Source organism: Telmatherina bonti (genome assembly GCF_933228915.1).
Source record: "Telmatherina bonti genome assembly, chromosome: 17".
NCBI classification, from domain to species: Eukaryota; Metazoa; Chordata; class Actinopteri; order Atheriniformes; family Telmatherinidae; genus Telmatherina; species Telmatherina bonti.
Genome location: NC_136615.1, coordinates 19,511,440 through 19,529,850, shown reverse-complemented (window position 1 = coordinate 19,529,850; position 18,411 = coordinate 19,511,440). Strand labels below are relative to the sequence as shown.

Here is an 18,411-nt window from a genome sequence, read left to right as displayed (position 1 = left end):
CAATGCAGAGTACCTCGTAATTGTATCACTGAAGTGAGATGAGTGAGTTTGAGAAGAAGGGGTTGGGGGGGCGGGGGCTTTGCGGCGGATTGAATTAAAATGTCTGCTTCACTCCCAAGGGACCACCCTGATACAAAGGATAAAGATTGTCTGCTTGTAACTGTGGCCACAAAGTTACAAATAATCCCGTAAGCCTTTTAAAAACTCTCTTTGTAGGCACTGAGATTTTTCTCTTCCTTCATCTGACTCCATACTTCTAAGACGCTGAGTGAAAAGCACAAAAGAGGGAGAAAACAAGAAATGAAAAGTCAAGTTGGATATGAAGGGCTCTGCAGAAAGAAAACCTCCATTCGCTGATAGATGTTAGACAGCAACATCTCCTCGTTGTGACACATCAATCAAAGCGCTGATCAGTTTGGCCCTCCCTCTTGTCCAAGCCTTGTGTGCCACAACTGCTCCGACCAAACCATTTGACTTCTTGACAACAGGCAGAACAGTGTGTTAAAAGAAATGACTGCTTGCACTCCTTGGATTTGATGCAGTCCGTTGAAATTCCTTTGACAGCCTGCTGCGTTCTGTCAGGCTCTCATTAGAGCAAACTAAAATGGAAGCTGCAGAGTTTAGGATTCCAAACCTAAGTTTATTGTCAAAGTTCCCCAGCATTCAGGCATTGTGGATGCAAATGCCAAAAAGAAAAGAAGCACTCCTAAACCTAAACCAGGTTTTCCTGGGTTCTGGTGTCCCGCCGAGAAGAAGCACAATGAGGTTCAGATTACGCTGCCAAATTTCCCAAGAAATTGCAGGGGAATAGAAATATGCATGTGATTTGGTAACGCTCGAAGCGGCCCAGTCCTCGCAGTACACTGGCTTGTTAAGTATTGCTGTGCTTGTTGAGCAGATTTTTGCCTCTTTTCCATGAACACAAAGCCACACAAAGCAACCCAGAATAGGTGTAGTTAATGTGCTTGAGTACTTGATGCTTCCAGCCTGTTCATCCTGCGGGTAAAAAGCCAGGCAGCTTAGGAGTGGCTCCTTATTCTGTGGCTCATTTTAGTCCCTGTCTCCACCTTCCTTCTTCTTTTTTCCTCCTGGGGCTTTATCAGTGCTTTTGTTGGCAGAGTCTTATGATGGGGCAAATGAGTGCTAAATAAAATATGTGGCACAGAAAAGCAGAAAAACGTGGCTAGCAGGAAGCTGCAACGTCTTTGCAGACTTGTAAAAACAAACGCGATTTAGTAAAGAGAAGCTTTCTAAATGCAAGACGTGTACTTAGGGATTTAAACAAGCAGCTACTGGGGGGAAACTCATGAGGAAGTATAATTTACCAGTGTCTGGCTCCTTTCTTTACTCAGTCGAGGTTACACTGTGTTGCCCTCCCCTCCATATCTCCCCAGTGTTACCCTCTCTTCTTTTACCTGACAGATCAGCTTACCTCACGTCAGCCTAAAAACCATGGGAACCCCTATGCACAGTGTGTCACCACTGAATTATCGGTTTCCGCTGCACATGCTCCAGCGTATCTGCAGCAAGCCATTACTGTGTATCAGTTTACAGTTCCAGAGCTGATTCCAATGCAGCTGGGATACTGCATGCAGTCATAGTTTATGGATGTCTGGAATTAGAGAAACAAACCTGTCATCTTACTAAGCTCAGTCATTTTTTCCAAACTCAGTTCTCATTCCTCCATCATCTTGAAGGAGAGCAATTCTAAAAGCCCCCTAAGAGCAATTTCTTTCAAACTGATGGGATGGTTGGAAAGCTCCTGATATCACGAGGCACTCCTGTGGCTTAGTGGTTAAGATGGTCCCTGTTCAGAGCTAGCTGGAGGCCTACGCTGTACTTAACTTCCTCCCTTGTTTCCTGTTATCAACACAACCAGTGGCTAAAATAAACTATAATATACCCAAAGCAAAAAGAAGGAAAAAAAAGAAAGAAACTTGAAATTGCGCTTAAAAAGATAAAAACTAATTCTGCAATATTAATCCCACAGAAAGCTACAGACAACTCTGATTTGACTTAAAGTTGACACTTAGTGGGTATCAAGTGACAGTTTATACAAAGGGCAACATGAATCTTGTTACTGTATACACATAATATATATATATATATATATATATATACATATATATGCCTGGCCAGCATTTCTTTCTAAACCACAATTTTTTTTTTTTTTTTGGCTTTGTTTTGTTTTTTTTTATGGTTTTTCTAAATATCAACTGAAAAATATGTGTGTGTATATATATATATATATAATAATAGGAGACAATGTGGATTTCCTCAGTAAATGAAACTTCACTTGGCAACACTCTACCTGTTCTTCATTTCAATGAAATGTGTCCCCTGTTTGTTTTAAGAAGGTAAATAAATGGTCATCTTTAAGTACAAGTTGAGATTATTATTTATTTTTTGCATGATAAATGTTTGTAAAAGCATATTGAAGTCTAAAAAGAGGCATTGCTATTCCTATATGACAATTTCCCAAATCAGAAATTTTGTGATGCCCTCTAATCATCCAAACTTTGCTTCTCATCTCAAGTTTCAAATAAAAATAAGAACAAAGAAACATTTATCCATTACCTAATTTTTACTTAATTGAATTCATTTTTTAAATTTATTCTAACTGAACAAGCATAGCCACTCGCTCAGTGATGACTGGAAAATAAACCCCATCATTCTGACGCATTTCCAGCTCAATCGCTATCTGAACCATCTTAAAACAAACAGTTGCTCCAACATTCTCCATCGAGGAATTATTTTCCCAAAGGTTCCGTATAACTTTCGGGCATGTGCACATAAACTGCTCTGAATAAGAAGTAAATAAACAGGTGCTCATTTAAACGGTGTATTTCATCTCAAAGCGACCTATAATATTCTTGCAGTACAGTATCAAGCAAACCCATGTTAATCTGCCGTGCATAATCCTCCTTGTGCCTGCGTTTAAGTTCATGCAGCAACTTTATAGTCCATGCCTCGTGTAATGAGAGCTCATCAGAACAGAGATATAGCAAAATGTGTAGGAAGAGTTGCACAAGGACACGTGAAACTTTGGCAAACATTTACTACATGGCAGATTTGGACTTGTTTCCAGAATTGTTGCACCCCCTCAAATTAAAACAAATGATTTTTGCAATTTTGTAAAAACATAGCCTAATCCCTCATACAGCGATGGCAACAAGCTCTTGTCAGCAGGTAGCATTGAGCCATGAAAGATGCAAAGGCATCATCATCAATTTGCTCTCCAACATTTTGATTTCTGTGTCTCAAAGGATTAGCAGCCTGTGGAGGTTAAACAGCAAACCAGAGTCGTGTTTACTGTACGAGTCTGTGCACATACAGACATTTGGCCTGGTTTGGGAAGAAGTCTGCTGCTTTTTTTTTCTTGCACTTCCAAGCAATCATCACAACAACATTCATTATTCACCTTCTGCCTACTGTTTGGTTAGCTCCTCGAAAGGAGTAAATGCAGAGCTGGGAGCTCTCTGCTACCAATCCCTTGCACAAGCTGAAGATTTTCTTTCTATTCTCTGTGTTTCATAATGAATTAAAGTGGGAACATTCCCAACTACCAAATGCACTGCAACACAAAGAACAAGTAGTCATATTCTCTTCGAATATCATGTAATCCTTCCATTTAGCAGTGTACTTTCTAATTTGTGAAACTGCTCTTTAATGTCAACCTCATTTTAGTTAGTTTTCATTTAATAACACATAGAAACCAAAGACAACAGAGACAGATTTGAAAAGTTTGCCATGCCTTTAGATCCCCTCTAGAATCCTAAAGAAGAACAATGAGGTACAGTTCGCCTTGCCTGCTGGCAAGCACACAAACTGTAGCAGCTTCAACAGTGTACTTTACATGTGAGGAGTCATAAAATAACCTTTCACCGTGGGGCTTCTGTCTGGGCCCCATTTAAATGAGACCCATTGAGCTTGCCCCAGTTAAAGACTGTCTGCCAGTATTTAAGTCACCGGGGACTGATCTTTGAGATACGGCACACACACACACTCACAAACACATGTTGTACAAACGCAGGAAAGTGCTGACAAGCAACAGTAATCTCATGTTGCAAACTATTACAGGAGTCACCGTAACAAAGCCCAAAATGAGGAGCGGAGGTCATGCGGTGGGGTGTTAAAGTTGCTGGGTGTTCGCTGGTGGGGATGATGATGATGATGATGATGATGATGATGGTGGAGCTGGGGCAGTTAACTTTTTTTTCTGTTTTTCTTCCCCCATCAGCGCTGAATTCCAGTGAGCATGCTGAGACTTGTACACAGTAATTACTGAAGTCAAGCATGATTTCAGTTGCTCATATACAGTATCAATCAAAACTTTCTGACATGTCCTCCCACTTATTTCGAATAAAAACGGTGACATATCTTTGGACTCTTCTTTGCCCGTGTCAACAGGAGCACACAGAGCATTATGGGGGGGATTAATCCTATATCAGCTCATACCAATTGTGAACCTTTAATTTAGCACCTCATTTAGCTCAATAAAAACAACAACTTTACAGGCTGGCATTCTGACACACATTTAATTCTGCCCCCTGGTAATGGTCTGCTCTGTTTAAAAGTCTGCTTGGCAGCTCTGTAGATAACAGATGGAAGAAAAATGAGGGGAATTATGAGAAAGATTGATTTCCTGAGGATGAATGGTCTGGTATTCACACAGATTTCTCTGAAGCGGACTTTCTCAAACTCAGTTATTATTGAATAAACATGCACACACAGACACACGCGCGGACAAAGGCGCAAAAAAGCAGAAAGAGAAACGCACAAAGACAGACCGCATTCGTGTAGAAAGCTATGAAAACAGAATGAAAAGCTGATAAGATGTAAAAAGCACGCAAACAGGGAGGGGGTCTTTTCAAAAGTACATCACTTCTCATTCCTCAGATGTTGCTGAATTTGTCTGTCGGTGGAAATCATTACTTTCAGAGCTGGCGCGATTGTGGTCAGCTCATATAAGCCTCCTCTTTTCAAGCCCTTCCCCTAACGTCTTGTAAAAGTGTATTCCTTTAGAAGAACAAGCACAATCATTGTCCTTATAGGCATCTCGAGCCTGTCTTTAAAGGAACCATAATACAAACCAGAGCCTCTAACTTCTCCTGTGGCATCTCAAAAGTAGAGACAGAATGAAGTAAAAAGAGAATGAAGGGGGGTTGGGAGGATAAAGTACCTCATTTGAGCCCCATAAAAAACAAGAAGGCACAAACATTTATCTGTGGCAAGGCTTTCATCAGATGCTTTAAGAGCACAGGAATAACAGAGGGCGAGATGCTGATAAAGTGGAGACAGGAAGTGGGGAACGTGGGTCTCCTGCGCTCATGTTTCAGTCAGGACAAGGGGTCCCATACCATGCCCCCTCGCCTCTCTCCCTCCCTCCTCAAACCTCTCTCTGTTGTGCTGACATACATAAACCAAAACCCTTTCCAACCAGACATGAGAGCAGTAACTGGAAACCACCAGCCCTCCTCACAAATCCCAGATAACACACACGTTCAGGTCTTCAGGTACATTAAGACATGCGGATGTTTCCACTTGATGGTTTAACAAATGCCAGCCTGATTTCCCGAGGACTTATTACAGATGAATATTGTTCTATTCTTCAAGACGGCTTTGACATATTTGCTTTAGCGTCATTCCACCAGTGAAGCTCTGGCTCTGTGCACAAGACAGGGCAAAGCCAGGATTAAGGGTTTAACTTTGTCAATCACAGTCAGAAGAACTGAGAGGACAGTAGCCGTGTTTCCATTCTGTCCAGCAGGTCGGATTTCTATAAAAACATCACATTTCAGGTGATTCCATGCTGTGAGTGTGACTCAGGTGTGATGAGTCACTGCTGGTATCATCTCTATTATTCCTGCCTCAGTTGTACAATGGTCTTCCAAAGCCAAAATGAATATATAGCCTGGCTTTTACATCACTGTTGCCTGATAGTGACCTGGCAGAGGATTAAAGGAGCTCCACAAAATGATAATGTCCATGGTTTTAGAGTTTCTCTTTTTGAATACCAAACGCATGTGTAGTATTAGTTCAAAAGAATCCTCTGATGGAAACGTGGCTGTAGAAGTCCCCCGTCACATTCAGCAAAACTAACGCATATTTAGAAGGTACAATGCTAAGTAATGACCATATTTCAGGGGGCAGGATGAATAAATCTAAACGTATGAACAACATTGGGTTTCCATGAGCATTTAAGGTTTGTATGTATAATAATGAGCACATTCTGCTGTTTTGTATCTTATTGTTGTATAAGCACACTCTGTTTGGGCACAGCTTTAATATGCAGAAATTAGAAAAATCATTTAACTGCAACACTAAATTTTGTACTTTTTAAACACTTCTAAATAGAATTTCATATCAAAGTCTTATGGCTAAAAGAATTTATAACTCTAAATAGATCAGCTGCCCAAACTGAGACAAAGAAGTGGAAACAATCATTTTTAAGAAAACAATTATTTCTAAGACAAAATATTATTATTATTATTATTATTATTATTATTATTATTATTATTATTAATAATAATAATAATAATAATAATAATAATAATAATAACTGGTAAGAAGAATAATTCTAGGTTGTATTGTTTAGTCTACTCTGCCTTTTGTTGCCACTCCTGCCAGTGTGGAATTTTGATATACAAAGCCTGTATCAAGACAAGTAGATATTCATGTGATGAAAAACAATAAATATTAGAGTTGCAAATAAAACAATATTTTCTTTCTGAAATCACATAGAAAAATATTGTTTTATTTTACATAGTTAAGCAGGTTTTCCAGAGGTGGAAATGCTGTTTACATCAATCCTCAGGGAACACCTCATCATATATATATATATATATATATATATATATATATATATATATATATATATATATATATATATGCACACATATATAATGGAATAAAAGGACAAGCTATTATCCTAACTAGACCTTAACTAAAACCATCCTTTGGTTGTAAGTCAAACTTTACTTCCCTGTACTTGCAAGGACATGTCATTGACTGATTTCCTGTTAGGAACACAAAAATGCAGAAGGACATTAGTGGTTGAACACCAGGGGGGAGGCCAGGATGCCAAATTAAAGGGCAGGAGTGGAGTGTGTACTTATTCTCACTCATGATGTGCTCTGTCAGCCCTGCTTATAATGGCATGAGAAGGGCCACTTAACTCGTAATCACTTCTCTTTCCCCTTTGGCTCTGTCCTCTTCTCCGTCACCCCTCAACCCTAGATTTTCTGACTGCTGGCTCTGATCTCTAATCATAAATGAACTGCAGATCAAGAGCAGGGACAGTGGTCCACACCCCCTTACCCCCTGCCTACAATCCTGTAATCACAGAGCTCTTGCCTGGTAATAGGCCAACAAGCCTTTGAATGAGGAATGACTGTACCTCTAATGCATCATCTCAACTTTGAAGAGCCTTTTTCTGGCAAAAGGGGGGAAATCACAGGTAGAGACTCGGGTCGCCATCACCACCATCATCGTCTTTATGATCATTATCTCCCATCTCACTCAGTCGAGTAATTGAAACCAGGACCTTTTATACAATTATTTTCATTTCCTTTCCATAACCTAAAAAGCAAAACTTGCCACAATATGTCATGGTAATTTCTGCCCAACAGTGCACTTTGACTTGCAATCCCCTCACAAAAATCTCTGAGCAAACACACACATACATATCATCCAGGTGGTACAATATGGGTTGTGAAGAGACACAGGTCAGCCATTCTGGCACAAGCCTACCTGTCAAGTGCTGCTACTTGTGCCGAGCTCTGCTAATGGACTGCTAATAGAAGTGAATGTTGCACTGTGAAGCTCCCCTGTAGTTGAGAGTGTCACACAGGGTGATTAATGACATTCTCCTCTCCACCCCTGTCTGTTCCTGTCCCCCTCCATATCTTGCTTTCACCCTTCTTGCTCCCCACTTGTGCCTCCAGGTCTTTCTCCTCTTCATTCCTCACCCCTCTTGCGTCCTTGCGATCTCCTTCATCTTTCTCCTTTTTTTTGTCTTTCCTTCCTTCTAAGTGCTTTACTGGAAAGGAGCGAGGTTTTAGCACACAGGGACGTGAATCTGGGCTCTTCACTCATCGAGTTTACGGGCTTCAGGAGAATGCAGTACAAGAGAAACAAATAAAAATGGCAAGGAAACATCCAACAAAATTGCCAGAAAGTAAAGCTAAAAATGTTGAGGTTTACTTACTGGGAGAGCTGTTCTTGTGACAGACGGCTATATTGGCTGAAAGAATCGATTTCAGTTCACCAAAAATTACAAAAGGAATAAAATGTTAAATTGTGATTTGCCTTTTTTAGGAATATAATTTAACTGAATTATTCTTTTGCTTTAATAGTAAAATTGCACATTTTTTGTTTTAGTTTTGTTGGCTTTATTTACGTTATAAGCTTTGCCCACATTCTATCCAGGGTTTTTAACTAATTTCCTCCATGAAGAAAGTTGTGTTTTTGCCAGCGTTTCTCTGTTTGTTTGTCTTTCTGTCTGTTTGTTTGTTTGTTAGTAAATACACAAAAAACTTTTGAAGGATTCTTTATCATTGCACAATAGGACCTTTTTTTTTTTTAGAACATATGAAAATAACTCCACAATAAGTGTTCAGAGTGCTTGGCCAAAAAGATACAGGAAAAGTTCCAAATAGGTTTTACAAGATCTCCAAGATAGATCTGGATGCTGGCAAACTATGATCTAAAACAGGAACGACAGCTAGACAACAAATTAAGATATAAATATGCAGCAAACAAAAAAATCTATCCAAGACATTATAGATTCATTATCAGTGAATCTAGAAAGCTAACAGACTATACACATAAAAAGAATGTAGGACTACAACATCGGGTGGAAATCATGGTATGGGTGAAAATATGCTGATTGGTTGAAGGTTTTGCTCTCCAAATGCTTTGTTAGTTTGTAATCCAAAGGAAAAATAAAATACAATCAAAAAAGACTTGAAGGTTGTAAAAATTCATTCAAAACTAGAAGTTGTTATTTCCTACTTTAATTATGAAAAAGTATCGGCTGTGGTATCGACGATACTGGTTCTATATTTTATTGGATCGATACCAATTGTTAAAGTATCACACACTCCTAATATCAGATGCTGCTTTCTGTATACTTTATGCAATTTAGGATATTCTGTCACCTGATGAGAAATGTACTATACTCTGTACATACTATGTACTCTGTAATTAATCAAGATAGACTTGACTATAAAACAAAGATTTGTTATTACGTAACCAGAATTGGCTACATTCTGCAACTATAGCAAAAGCTCTGAATGAAAAAAATCAAACAGAGAAAAATAGAGAAAGTATAATCCCAACACAAGAACCAAAATAACCCCTTAGGCTTACTGGCCTGCGTACGTGACAGCCACATCATTTGTTTCCACCAGTACAGCACATAGGAAGATAACTGCTTCTAGCCCCGAAATTTTTTCATGACAATAGTATATGGCATCACGTGGAGCAGGGGAGCAAACTCAGCAACCGCACTTCACAGTAATTATCACTGGTTTCCACACTCCGTCTGCAGCTCAGATAGCAACCAGCATGCAACTGTGACCCTGCTCAGTCACATCGTGCACACACTCTGTATTTGGGCTTCTTATTTTACCTGTGCATAATGCAACTCAATCTTAATTTCCTCCGGTCACATCAAATCCCTCAATTATACATCATTTCTTGCATTTAAATGTGTCATATTTCCAACTGGTGGTTACTGGCAAAAGGCCATCATTGGGGGTAATATATAAGAGCAGCTTCTAACACACAATGCTCTCATTGTGCATTGGCCCAGTTTTTTTTTTTTTTTTTTTTTTAAAAACTGTAATGGTTGTAATGTTAGCAGGCCCATGGAGCCAGTTGTCAGGCCCAAGGGAAGCTGGTTAGAATAATAATTACAAAAATAACATTGCAATTTGCTTTTATTCTTTATGCTGCACCCAGATTGTTCTGAAAGGGAGTGTCCTGTGCGGTAAATAGCTAAGTGTTAGTGTGCACTGAGTCACGACACTTTATAATCCATATATATCAAATATCCTTTAACTTTCCCCTCCATAAGCAATCCTCAGAGGACACATCAACAGAAAGCGGAGAGGCAGCAGAGACAGGAACATGTTGTGAGAGGAAGAGAGAGATGTGAGGGCAAGACTGTGGAAAAACTGAACTAATCCCAGGTCAGCCAGCGGCACCCATGTATCCACCGCCCAACGCAGAGAGACACGACAGAAATGTCAGCATTAAGGTCAGCCATGAAAATTAAAATAAAACAAGACAGTAAACAAGTTAAATGGGATTTTCTTTGTTTCATTACAGATTATTTTAATAATCCAGATGTTACAACCACATATTCTGTCCTACTTTCTCTGGTAGCAAATTCAAATCCATAAAGAAACTTTGTGAATTACAGGACAATTTTTTACTTGAACATTTCCAATCGACTCATTAGAAATAAATTTGCCGATAACATCTTAGCATATTCTATCAACCTGCAAACATGTAACAGTAATAGGCAGTGCAGCTCCAACAAAGCTATTAGAATATGAAAAACCGAGTTGCTGTTTCACTTTGGGTCTCCGATCAAGCTCTCAGCTACCTCACTTTAAATCTGTCTCAACTGTCTTCTTCGTCAAAGAATCCTCTGGTTAATGAGCTCTGTCATAAGCAGGAAGAAAACACTCTCTCAAAGGAAGTCAAAAAGAGATAAATAAAGAGCAACAGCCAAATTTAATCTATTTACATAAACAACACTGTTCAAATAACCCAAAAACAAAACATACAGGGAAGGAATGGTGTCAGAAGGAACGTCTGTAACTGAGCCACTTTAATCACCAGTAGTTTTACACTGTAGAAGTGACTCTCGAGCGATTTGGAAATGTGTAGAGCTCATCAGTGCCCCAAAATAGCTGAGCCCATTAATTAGGCTCAAACAATGTTCTCCTGCTGTATTGACTTCTTAATGGACAGAGAAGAACCTTGTTCGTATTCCCATCTAGTCAATGACACAGAGCTCTCAGGGGTTTTGGAAAGGGTACTATGTCATCTCACCCTGCTCTTCAGAAACTGCTCCTGTGCTGTATTTTATTCTTCCTCTCCCCTCCTTTTTTTTTTTTTGCTCATTAACTATGTAGGAGTGAGATGAAAGTCTGAAGCAGTGACTTATCTAGCTGCTTCATATACTGGGCGGAGATAAGGCTCTTATGTCCCCGATTTAAGCTTAGTTTCTTCATGCTTGTACACAGCTTTACTTTTATTTATAGAATATCATGTATGGATAAACATCTTACAGTGTTCCTGTAGGCATTAATTTATGCTGATTTTTCCTCAATCTCATTGTTATCTGCTCATAATTCATTCCAAAGAGAATTCATACTATACCTGCAATACTTAAATCTAATACACAGACACAAAACGCATACCGAACACTTAACCGTAGCACAAATGGCTCCTCTAAGTTCCCCTTGACAGTCAATTTTACTCAGGAGAAAGCAGATTAGGTAAATGGCTTCAGGTGTTGTAGCATTATCTCAGTAATCTCTAACTGACAGTTTGTGCAGTTTACAGAAAGCATCAGTCAGCTGAAGCTTTAAAAGTGTTTACTGATTGTGGAAGAAATGACTGATCCCTATTAATGGATCTGTGCTGAAGTAAAACAGAATAAAAAATACTAAATGGCATTAGTTATTTGTTCAAAAGTTAGGACGGCTCCTTCCTTAAAAGCCATCATCTAAACATAAAGAGGGACTGGTTACTCAGTCGAAGGCTTTACTGGAGTTCATCTCGACATTATGTGTCGGTCAGTGTCATTCAGCCAACGCTGAATGGGTTTGAATAATAGCCGGTTAAGCGGCCTTCATGGAAACAAGAATTTAAATCCTATTTAGTCTTTAAAATTAAAGTCAGTTCAAAGTCTTGCCAAGACTCAGAGCAACAGCTTAACTTGATTCATCTTCTTTTTTTTTTTTTTTTCCCCACATCAGTTTTACATTTCTACACTGTACAGCCAACGGACTTGTGGGATATGTATAACAGCAAACTCACATCTGGGCTTGTGTTCATTTTGATGGCACCATGAAACCTGAAACATCAATTCTTTATTGCTTTCTTTGAAAAAGAAACAGATGTGATGACTGTTACCGTTTCTAAACTGGCTACCAGTTGTGGTTCACAACTAAAATGAGGAGTTTTCCATCTATTTAGAATGTAACAGAGACGTTTAATCATTACTGTTTTAATGTTTCTGCTGCATGAATAAGCCTTTATTTGACCCTTTGGTGACATTTTCTTGTCCAACCAACATTAATTATTCCAGCAGGCCCTCTGCTTTGATGCAGACTACAGGCTGAACATGCGCCTTCATCACTAAGAGGTAGCATAACCTGAGTAAAATGTGGGGGTTTTTTCTGATGAGTGTGAGTAAACAGTTTCCAAGATTTTCCTCTCCACTAAAACCCAACTTGCTCTGAAAAGTTTCTAAAGCTCAAACCTAGAGTAAAGCCAAGTTTACAGGGCATGTTAAAGTTTTACCTTGAGCCACTCCGATGTCCACCAGGAGAAGCAGCAAAAGCCAGGGAAGGGTCGGCATCTCAGCAAAGACTCTCAGCACTCTTCCTCCTCTGTCAGTTCGTGCACCGTACCCCATAACGAGGAGTGAAAACTACGCACTGAGACAAGTCCGAGTCAGTGGGAAATTCGGGAGAAAAACACGCGTTATTGTCCCTCTCTGTGGTGCGTTTCCGTCCGGGAGTCACCAGTCACCAGTCCGAGCGCACAAAACGCAGCTTTGCACAAATTATATCCAGTTGTTTGTACAAACATGGGATAGTTTACAGCATGAGAGGTGTCTGCATCGCCCTCCGTTAGGGAGGATGTTGCATTAAAATCTGCCTCCGTTTGCTTTTCCCTTTAAAGGTTTACCACGTTTGTCTTGAGGTGCGGATCGATGTCTTGAAGGCAAATTCATACTCTCTCCCCAGCAGAGTCCTCCTCTCTCGAACCCTTTCACGCGTAGGAGAGCTCTGTGAAAGCGTGTGTGTGTGTGTGAGTGTGTGTGAGTGCGTATCGCCGCGCCTCGCGCTCCACTGACGGGACTGAACCGGGGGAAGGAGCCGTCTCTGCGGGCTACCTTGGTCCTTCAGCCAATCCAAACGCTCCGGCAAGCGGCGGCGCGGTGCCAAAACCTGGCCCGGACAGCAGCGCGGATTGGAAGCCCAGCATCAGCTCCGTGACTAACCAGTGTTGCATTTAGTTCAGGTTGCAGACTGACGAGAATAAGGCGTTAAAAAGCCTGTAATAATGTGGAAAACAACAAAAAAGAAAGAAAACTTGGTCTCTTGTTTCTATAGGTAAGCTGCCCAGAGGCGCAAATTGGGGGGAAAAGTTAGGAAGATTGGGCCCCATGACTTGATAGGGGCCCAAGGAGATGTACAACTTATATAAGAAAATCATTAAACTTTCATTAAAAGTAATAAATACTAAAAAAAAAAAAAAAAAGGTTGTAATAAAATATAGCAGCAATATAAACTGATAAACCATTTATATTAAAACAACCTAGTTTGATGTATGCACTGTGATTTAACCCTTATAGGGCACTCAATGAAATACCTTTAAATTTGAAATTTTCACCTAAAATTGACCTTCTGGTATGAAGTAAGACCTCCATTCTGTTGTTACATTAACAAAAACAAGTTTTCTGCTGAATATGAAAGGAAACAAAGTGATAAAAAAAAAATGGTCAGGGGTTAAACACAGCCCTAGGTCTTTATTATTCCCATGAAAGGGTTTTTTGTTTTTCTGATCAGCTTGAACCAATTGAATCAAAAACAAAAATCTAAAATTTGCAATCCAGTGGTGGGGTCTATGCTGTTGTTTTTGATAGGGCCCCAAAATTCCTGGCGGTGCCCCTGAAGCTGTATGGGAAAAGAAAAGGCAGTCCGATGAATGGTGGATGGTTGTTTCTTTGAGTCTGGGGGAATTGTGAAAGGATTAACTGAGAAATAAGCGTAATATATTGTAGTTCTAGAAGCTATAGAAACTAATGCACTCATTCCAGATTTGCATTGCATGAAACCTGCACTCTTCCACCCTGGATTGTAAACAGGTGTTTCTGTTTTCTGGCCCCTCCAGCACAGAGAACATAAATCGTCATTATTTCGCAGAGACACAGGAGTGGGCAAGTATAATTTATCTGACTGGGGCCCTGCACTTTCTCGTCTTGTAACGACTCTAATTGTTATTTAGAAGTACTAATAGCGTGTCGCAATGATCAATAATGAGCTCGACCCCACCGACTGTCAAACACACAAATACTTAGTTTTGCTTTTTCATAGACAAATTTGTTTCAGTGATTCAGGCAGAGGCATGATGGGTAATTACATATGCATGACGTCTGAGTAATGCTCCCGACAGTTTGTGATGAATGTGAACACGAACTTGACAGTATCTCTGCACCAAAATGAAACTTTTAAAATATGAATCTAATTTTCTGCTTCCCTCCATCATCATTTTAATGTATGGTGATGTCAATAGGCAGCTGTCGCCTTGCTGGCATTTCAATTTTAGGTAAGATGTGTAGGAAATTGCTTTTATTCTTGACTCAGACTTTTCTCAGATGGGTATGATCCGGTAGGTGTGGCTTGGCTTTGCAAATACTTTATCAATTACATTAAACTTTTGTCTTTTTTCTCAATTATTTTAGAATAAAGACAAGTTTTAAAGGCTGTCATGTATCAGCCATGAAGTGAACTGTGCTGGAGGTAAATTTTGTTGAAAAGAAGGGAAAAATTACTAAGTTTAAGAATGATGTGAAGTATTTGAACAAGGGCCGATCTGTGAGGGATCCATGAATCAGAGCATCTCCAACACACAGCAGCTTGAGGTGTGTGGGGTTGCGTAGCTGCGCACCAAACTGCCCATAAACCTGGCAATCCCCAAAAGCAAAGAGTGAGGGAGAAGCTGGCCTGGTCTGAGTCATGTTTTGTTTTACAACTGGTAGAGGTTCTGCTGTAAAACCTTGAATACTGGCCCTCATGTGGACCTTGCTGGATCATTAACAAGTGTGAGAGAAAAGTAGAGCTGTCAAATGCTCTTTACTGGGTGGTGAGATGGCTCACGTGGTGTGGGAATTGCAAAATGGACCAAAGGAGAAATTTCCCAGGCAGAAAAAAATATAAGCCAACTTGGAAGTGTGAAAAAAAATCCCAGGTCCTTTAACTGCCACAAGAGGTCCATTTGAAACTGATGATGATGAAATGAGATAAGAAACTAAACTTAAAATCATATTGTAGAAAGCAGAAATGAGCTGTGTAACTAATTTGTCTCTTCACAACAACTGAACAGAGATACGTGGTTGACTCATCTGAACTGTGTAAAGATCTTAAAGCTATGGCATAATTATGAAGCGGGGCTGCTTTGAGGAACATTTGAGTTACGTAATATATGTTTGTCCTGAATTCTTGGAAAGATCCATTCCTAAGGCAGCTATCACTACTAAAAACCCATTATACAACTTATAAATAATAAACTTAGAACCTTTCAAAAGTTATATTCACAAAGTAAATGGACAAAACAAACCCAAATGTAAACTGAGGGTGGGAATGTCTGGCTAAGGACATGGTCACATCAGCCTGCCTCCAGGTTATTTGTGCTTTTGGAGTAGTTTCTGTTAGAATTTTACTACTGCATCTAAAACCACAAGACAGGAAGAGACGTAGGAAGAGGGAGACGGTGTTGTGCCGTGAAAAGCACCCCATCACAAGAAGTGCAGTCCCAGCATCTTCCCTGATGGACCAGATTTACCCTCCGTAAAAATACAGTCACTTTTTTCAAAATTATTTCAAATCAGGCCTTTCTGCTTCCCATGGGAATATTCAGAAACTTCCCATGGGAAGCATGGTCTGGATCAGAAAGGAAGAGGAAGAATAAGGTTGTGCCCTTGCCAGAGAAAAGATGAGCATCATATAGAAGCCTGTACACATGCTTAGTGCAGAAGGCCACTGACTGTGTCCTTAAGACAGCCTTGTGCATTGTGTATGTATGTATTCTCAGCAGGGAGTCTAAAGCATTATTCCCACTTGGTATTAGCCTTTACCACAGTTGTCCTTGTCACCAATTGATGTGATTTTCATAGACAGGATTTCAAGGCTCAGCCCCGGGGAGAGGAATGTCAGATTTAGGGATCTTTGTTTTGTTTTGTTTTGTTTTTTTCTCTCTGCTTGTTTGTGTTCTGCTGACTTCATCAGAGCATGACCCTCACACACACACACACACACACACACACACACACACACACACACACACACACACACACACACTGTTCAGTTTTCAGTGAAGTGTGAAGCAGCTGGGATGACAGTCAGCGCCTCCAATTCCAAAGCTGTAAAGTCTTTACTCATTGGTGATTGCTTCTTTGAGATTTAAGAGTTTTTACCCTGGTTAAAGGTGTTAATTATAAGTCCTGAATGTAAATCTGAGAAAATGATCGACAGGAAGAGAGTAAAGCAGAAGATGTGCTAAATCACCAAGATTCAAAGCAAACAAATCAAGACAAAACAGGAATGTTCTGAGCTTCTTTGGTCATGAATCTGAGAGGTGTTCAAGCAATGGAGCAGCTGGAAAAGAAGCCATGCACAAGAATACTTGTAGCTCTTTTTTATACACTAAGAACCAATTGAAATGCACCTAATTTGATTTTGGCACCTTTAACTATAAACTTTCAGAGTGCATCCACAGCAAGAACCAGAAAAAGACCTCAGAAATAGTTGCTTCATATTTCCTGGTACATCCTGAAAACTCAACAAAAAGCTTCACAAACCATGGAAAAGGGATGTCTACACTACCTCGCTAAATATGTTTCCACTGCTGGCTAATACTGGGATAGAAGCAGGGAATACTGGAAGAGCTTTCCTGCTTATAGAGTGCACTGGATTCAGCACTAGGCTGAAACTATTCCTAATGTACAGCTGGTCCTTGCTGACGTTATGGTAATGCATTCATGTTGCTATCAACACATTCCGCATTATATCAAAGCTCTTCTGTATAGCTGAGGTATGAAAGCAGCAATGGCAATCAGGAAAACTGAGGCCTTTGCCATGTTTTTTCGAACACTTTTGATATAATATGTACATGTGAAATGGCACGTAATATCTCATATCTTGTCAAAGCTATGTAGACCTAACCTACTGTCAACAGTTCAGTGTTCTGCAAAATTATTCACATTTTCCCAATGGATTTAAGTGAAAAGTGTGTCCTATCTTTTGACTGGTACTGTACCTTGGAAGTATTTAACATGTCTATTCTCACTGATTCCTGCTAACTCACGGCATGGCTTTAGTAGTTTTGAGGAAATGCTTGGTTAATTTTCACATTTAGGCGCACACAACGGTTTGTCATCTGCATGATAGTATATTGGGCTGATTTGGGCCGAAATGCCAATCTTTTGTCCCAGTCTGGCCCTGGCCACCGTCCAATCCAGAGTCTTTCAGATTAGACTTCATTTTTCTGCTCTCCTGTCATCCAGTTCTGAAGATGCTTCACAAAGCCTCATTTTACTGTTCTTTGTTGACTGAAGTGGAAAGTGCTGCAGCTCTCTGTCGCTACAGCCCATCCAATTCAAGGTTAAATGATGTGTGCCCTCTGAAATGTCCTTCTGCACACTGCTTTTGTACTGAGCTTTTATTTATTTGTGGCCTCTTAACTTGAACAAGTTTTGACATTCTCTTCTGACTTCTCTCACAAGCCTTTGAGGTGGAGATTCTGAAAGCAGCAAGCAACATCCTGAGCGAGTCAGTCAGCTTGAATTTTTACATTCTGTCCAATGTTTTCTGTGTCGGCTATTTGGTAGAGCTGAAACTAAGCAGATGAATATCAGGGGTGTTTTTTTAAATAGTTTTTTGTTAGATAAAGGTTCAAAGATAGGAACTTTCTTTTTGATGCACTTAAACAGTGATGAAAAACTAGTGAATTACAAAATCACCATTTTTTTTTTACTGTGAAAATAAAAAGCTTAAAGTAAGCCAAAACATGTACTGTTACCCTGAGCAAGCTTTTAAAAATGCTTGTTAAGTGTGCTGGTAGAGAAAAGGGCAAATCTCCTTCTAAATCGTTAACAAGACTTTCAGCCAATGTCTCCCCACGTCCACACCTTTGACGGGAAGGATAGATTTTTGCCCACAGAACCACCACTAGATGGATGCTTTAGTATCACAGGAAATTTGACCCTCTGGACTTTATAAACCCCAAGAGGACAGCAATGTCTGGGATGCTGAGAGCGGACGGTCTGGAGCAAACAAATACAGCAAAAGAAAAGTTGCTCAGATTATGTTTGCTTTACAGACATGGGACTCTCTGTCGGAGTCACTTTGTAAGGTGTGTGTTCTGATTGTTTGTGATCTC

The 18,411-nt window shown here is 39.9% G+C and overlaps 1 protein-coding gene across 1 annotated transcript in view; it reads right to left on the bottom strand.

Annotated features, from left to right (window-relative positions):
- The window catches only part of unc5cb (unc-5 netrin receptor Cb), a gene marked incomplete at its 3' end in the record, with an annotated part of 121,433 nt that extends 108,793 nt beyond the window's left edge, over window positions 1-12,640 (bottom strand). The window contains exon 1 of the mRNA XM_079256607.1: window positions 12,547-12,640. Within this exon, the coding sequence (XP_079112733.1) occupies window positions 12,547-12,604 (58 nt within the window). The 5' untranslated portion in view covers window positions 12,605-12,640. The remainder of the gene's footprint in view (window positions 1-12,546) is intronic.
- Window positions 12,641-18,411: the final 5,771 nt, after the last annotated feature.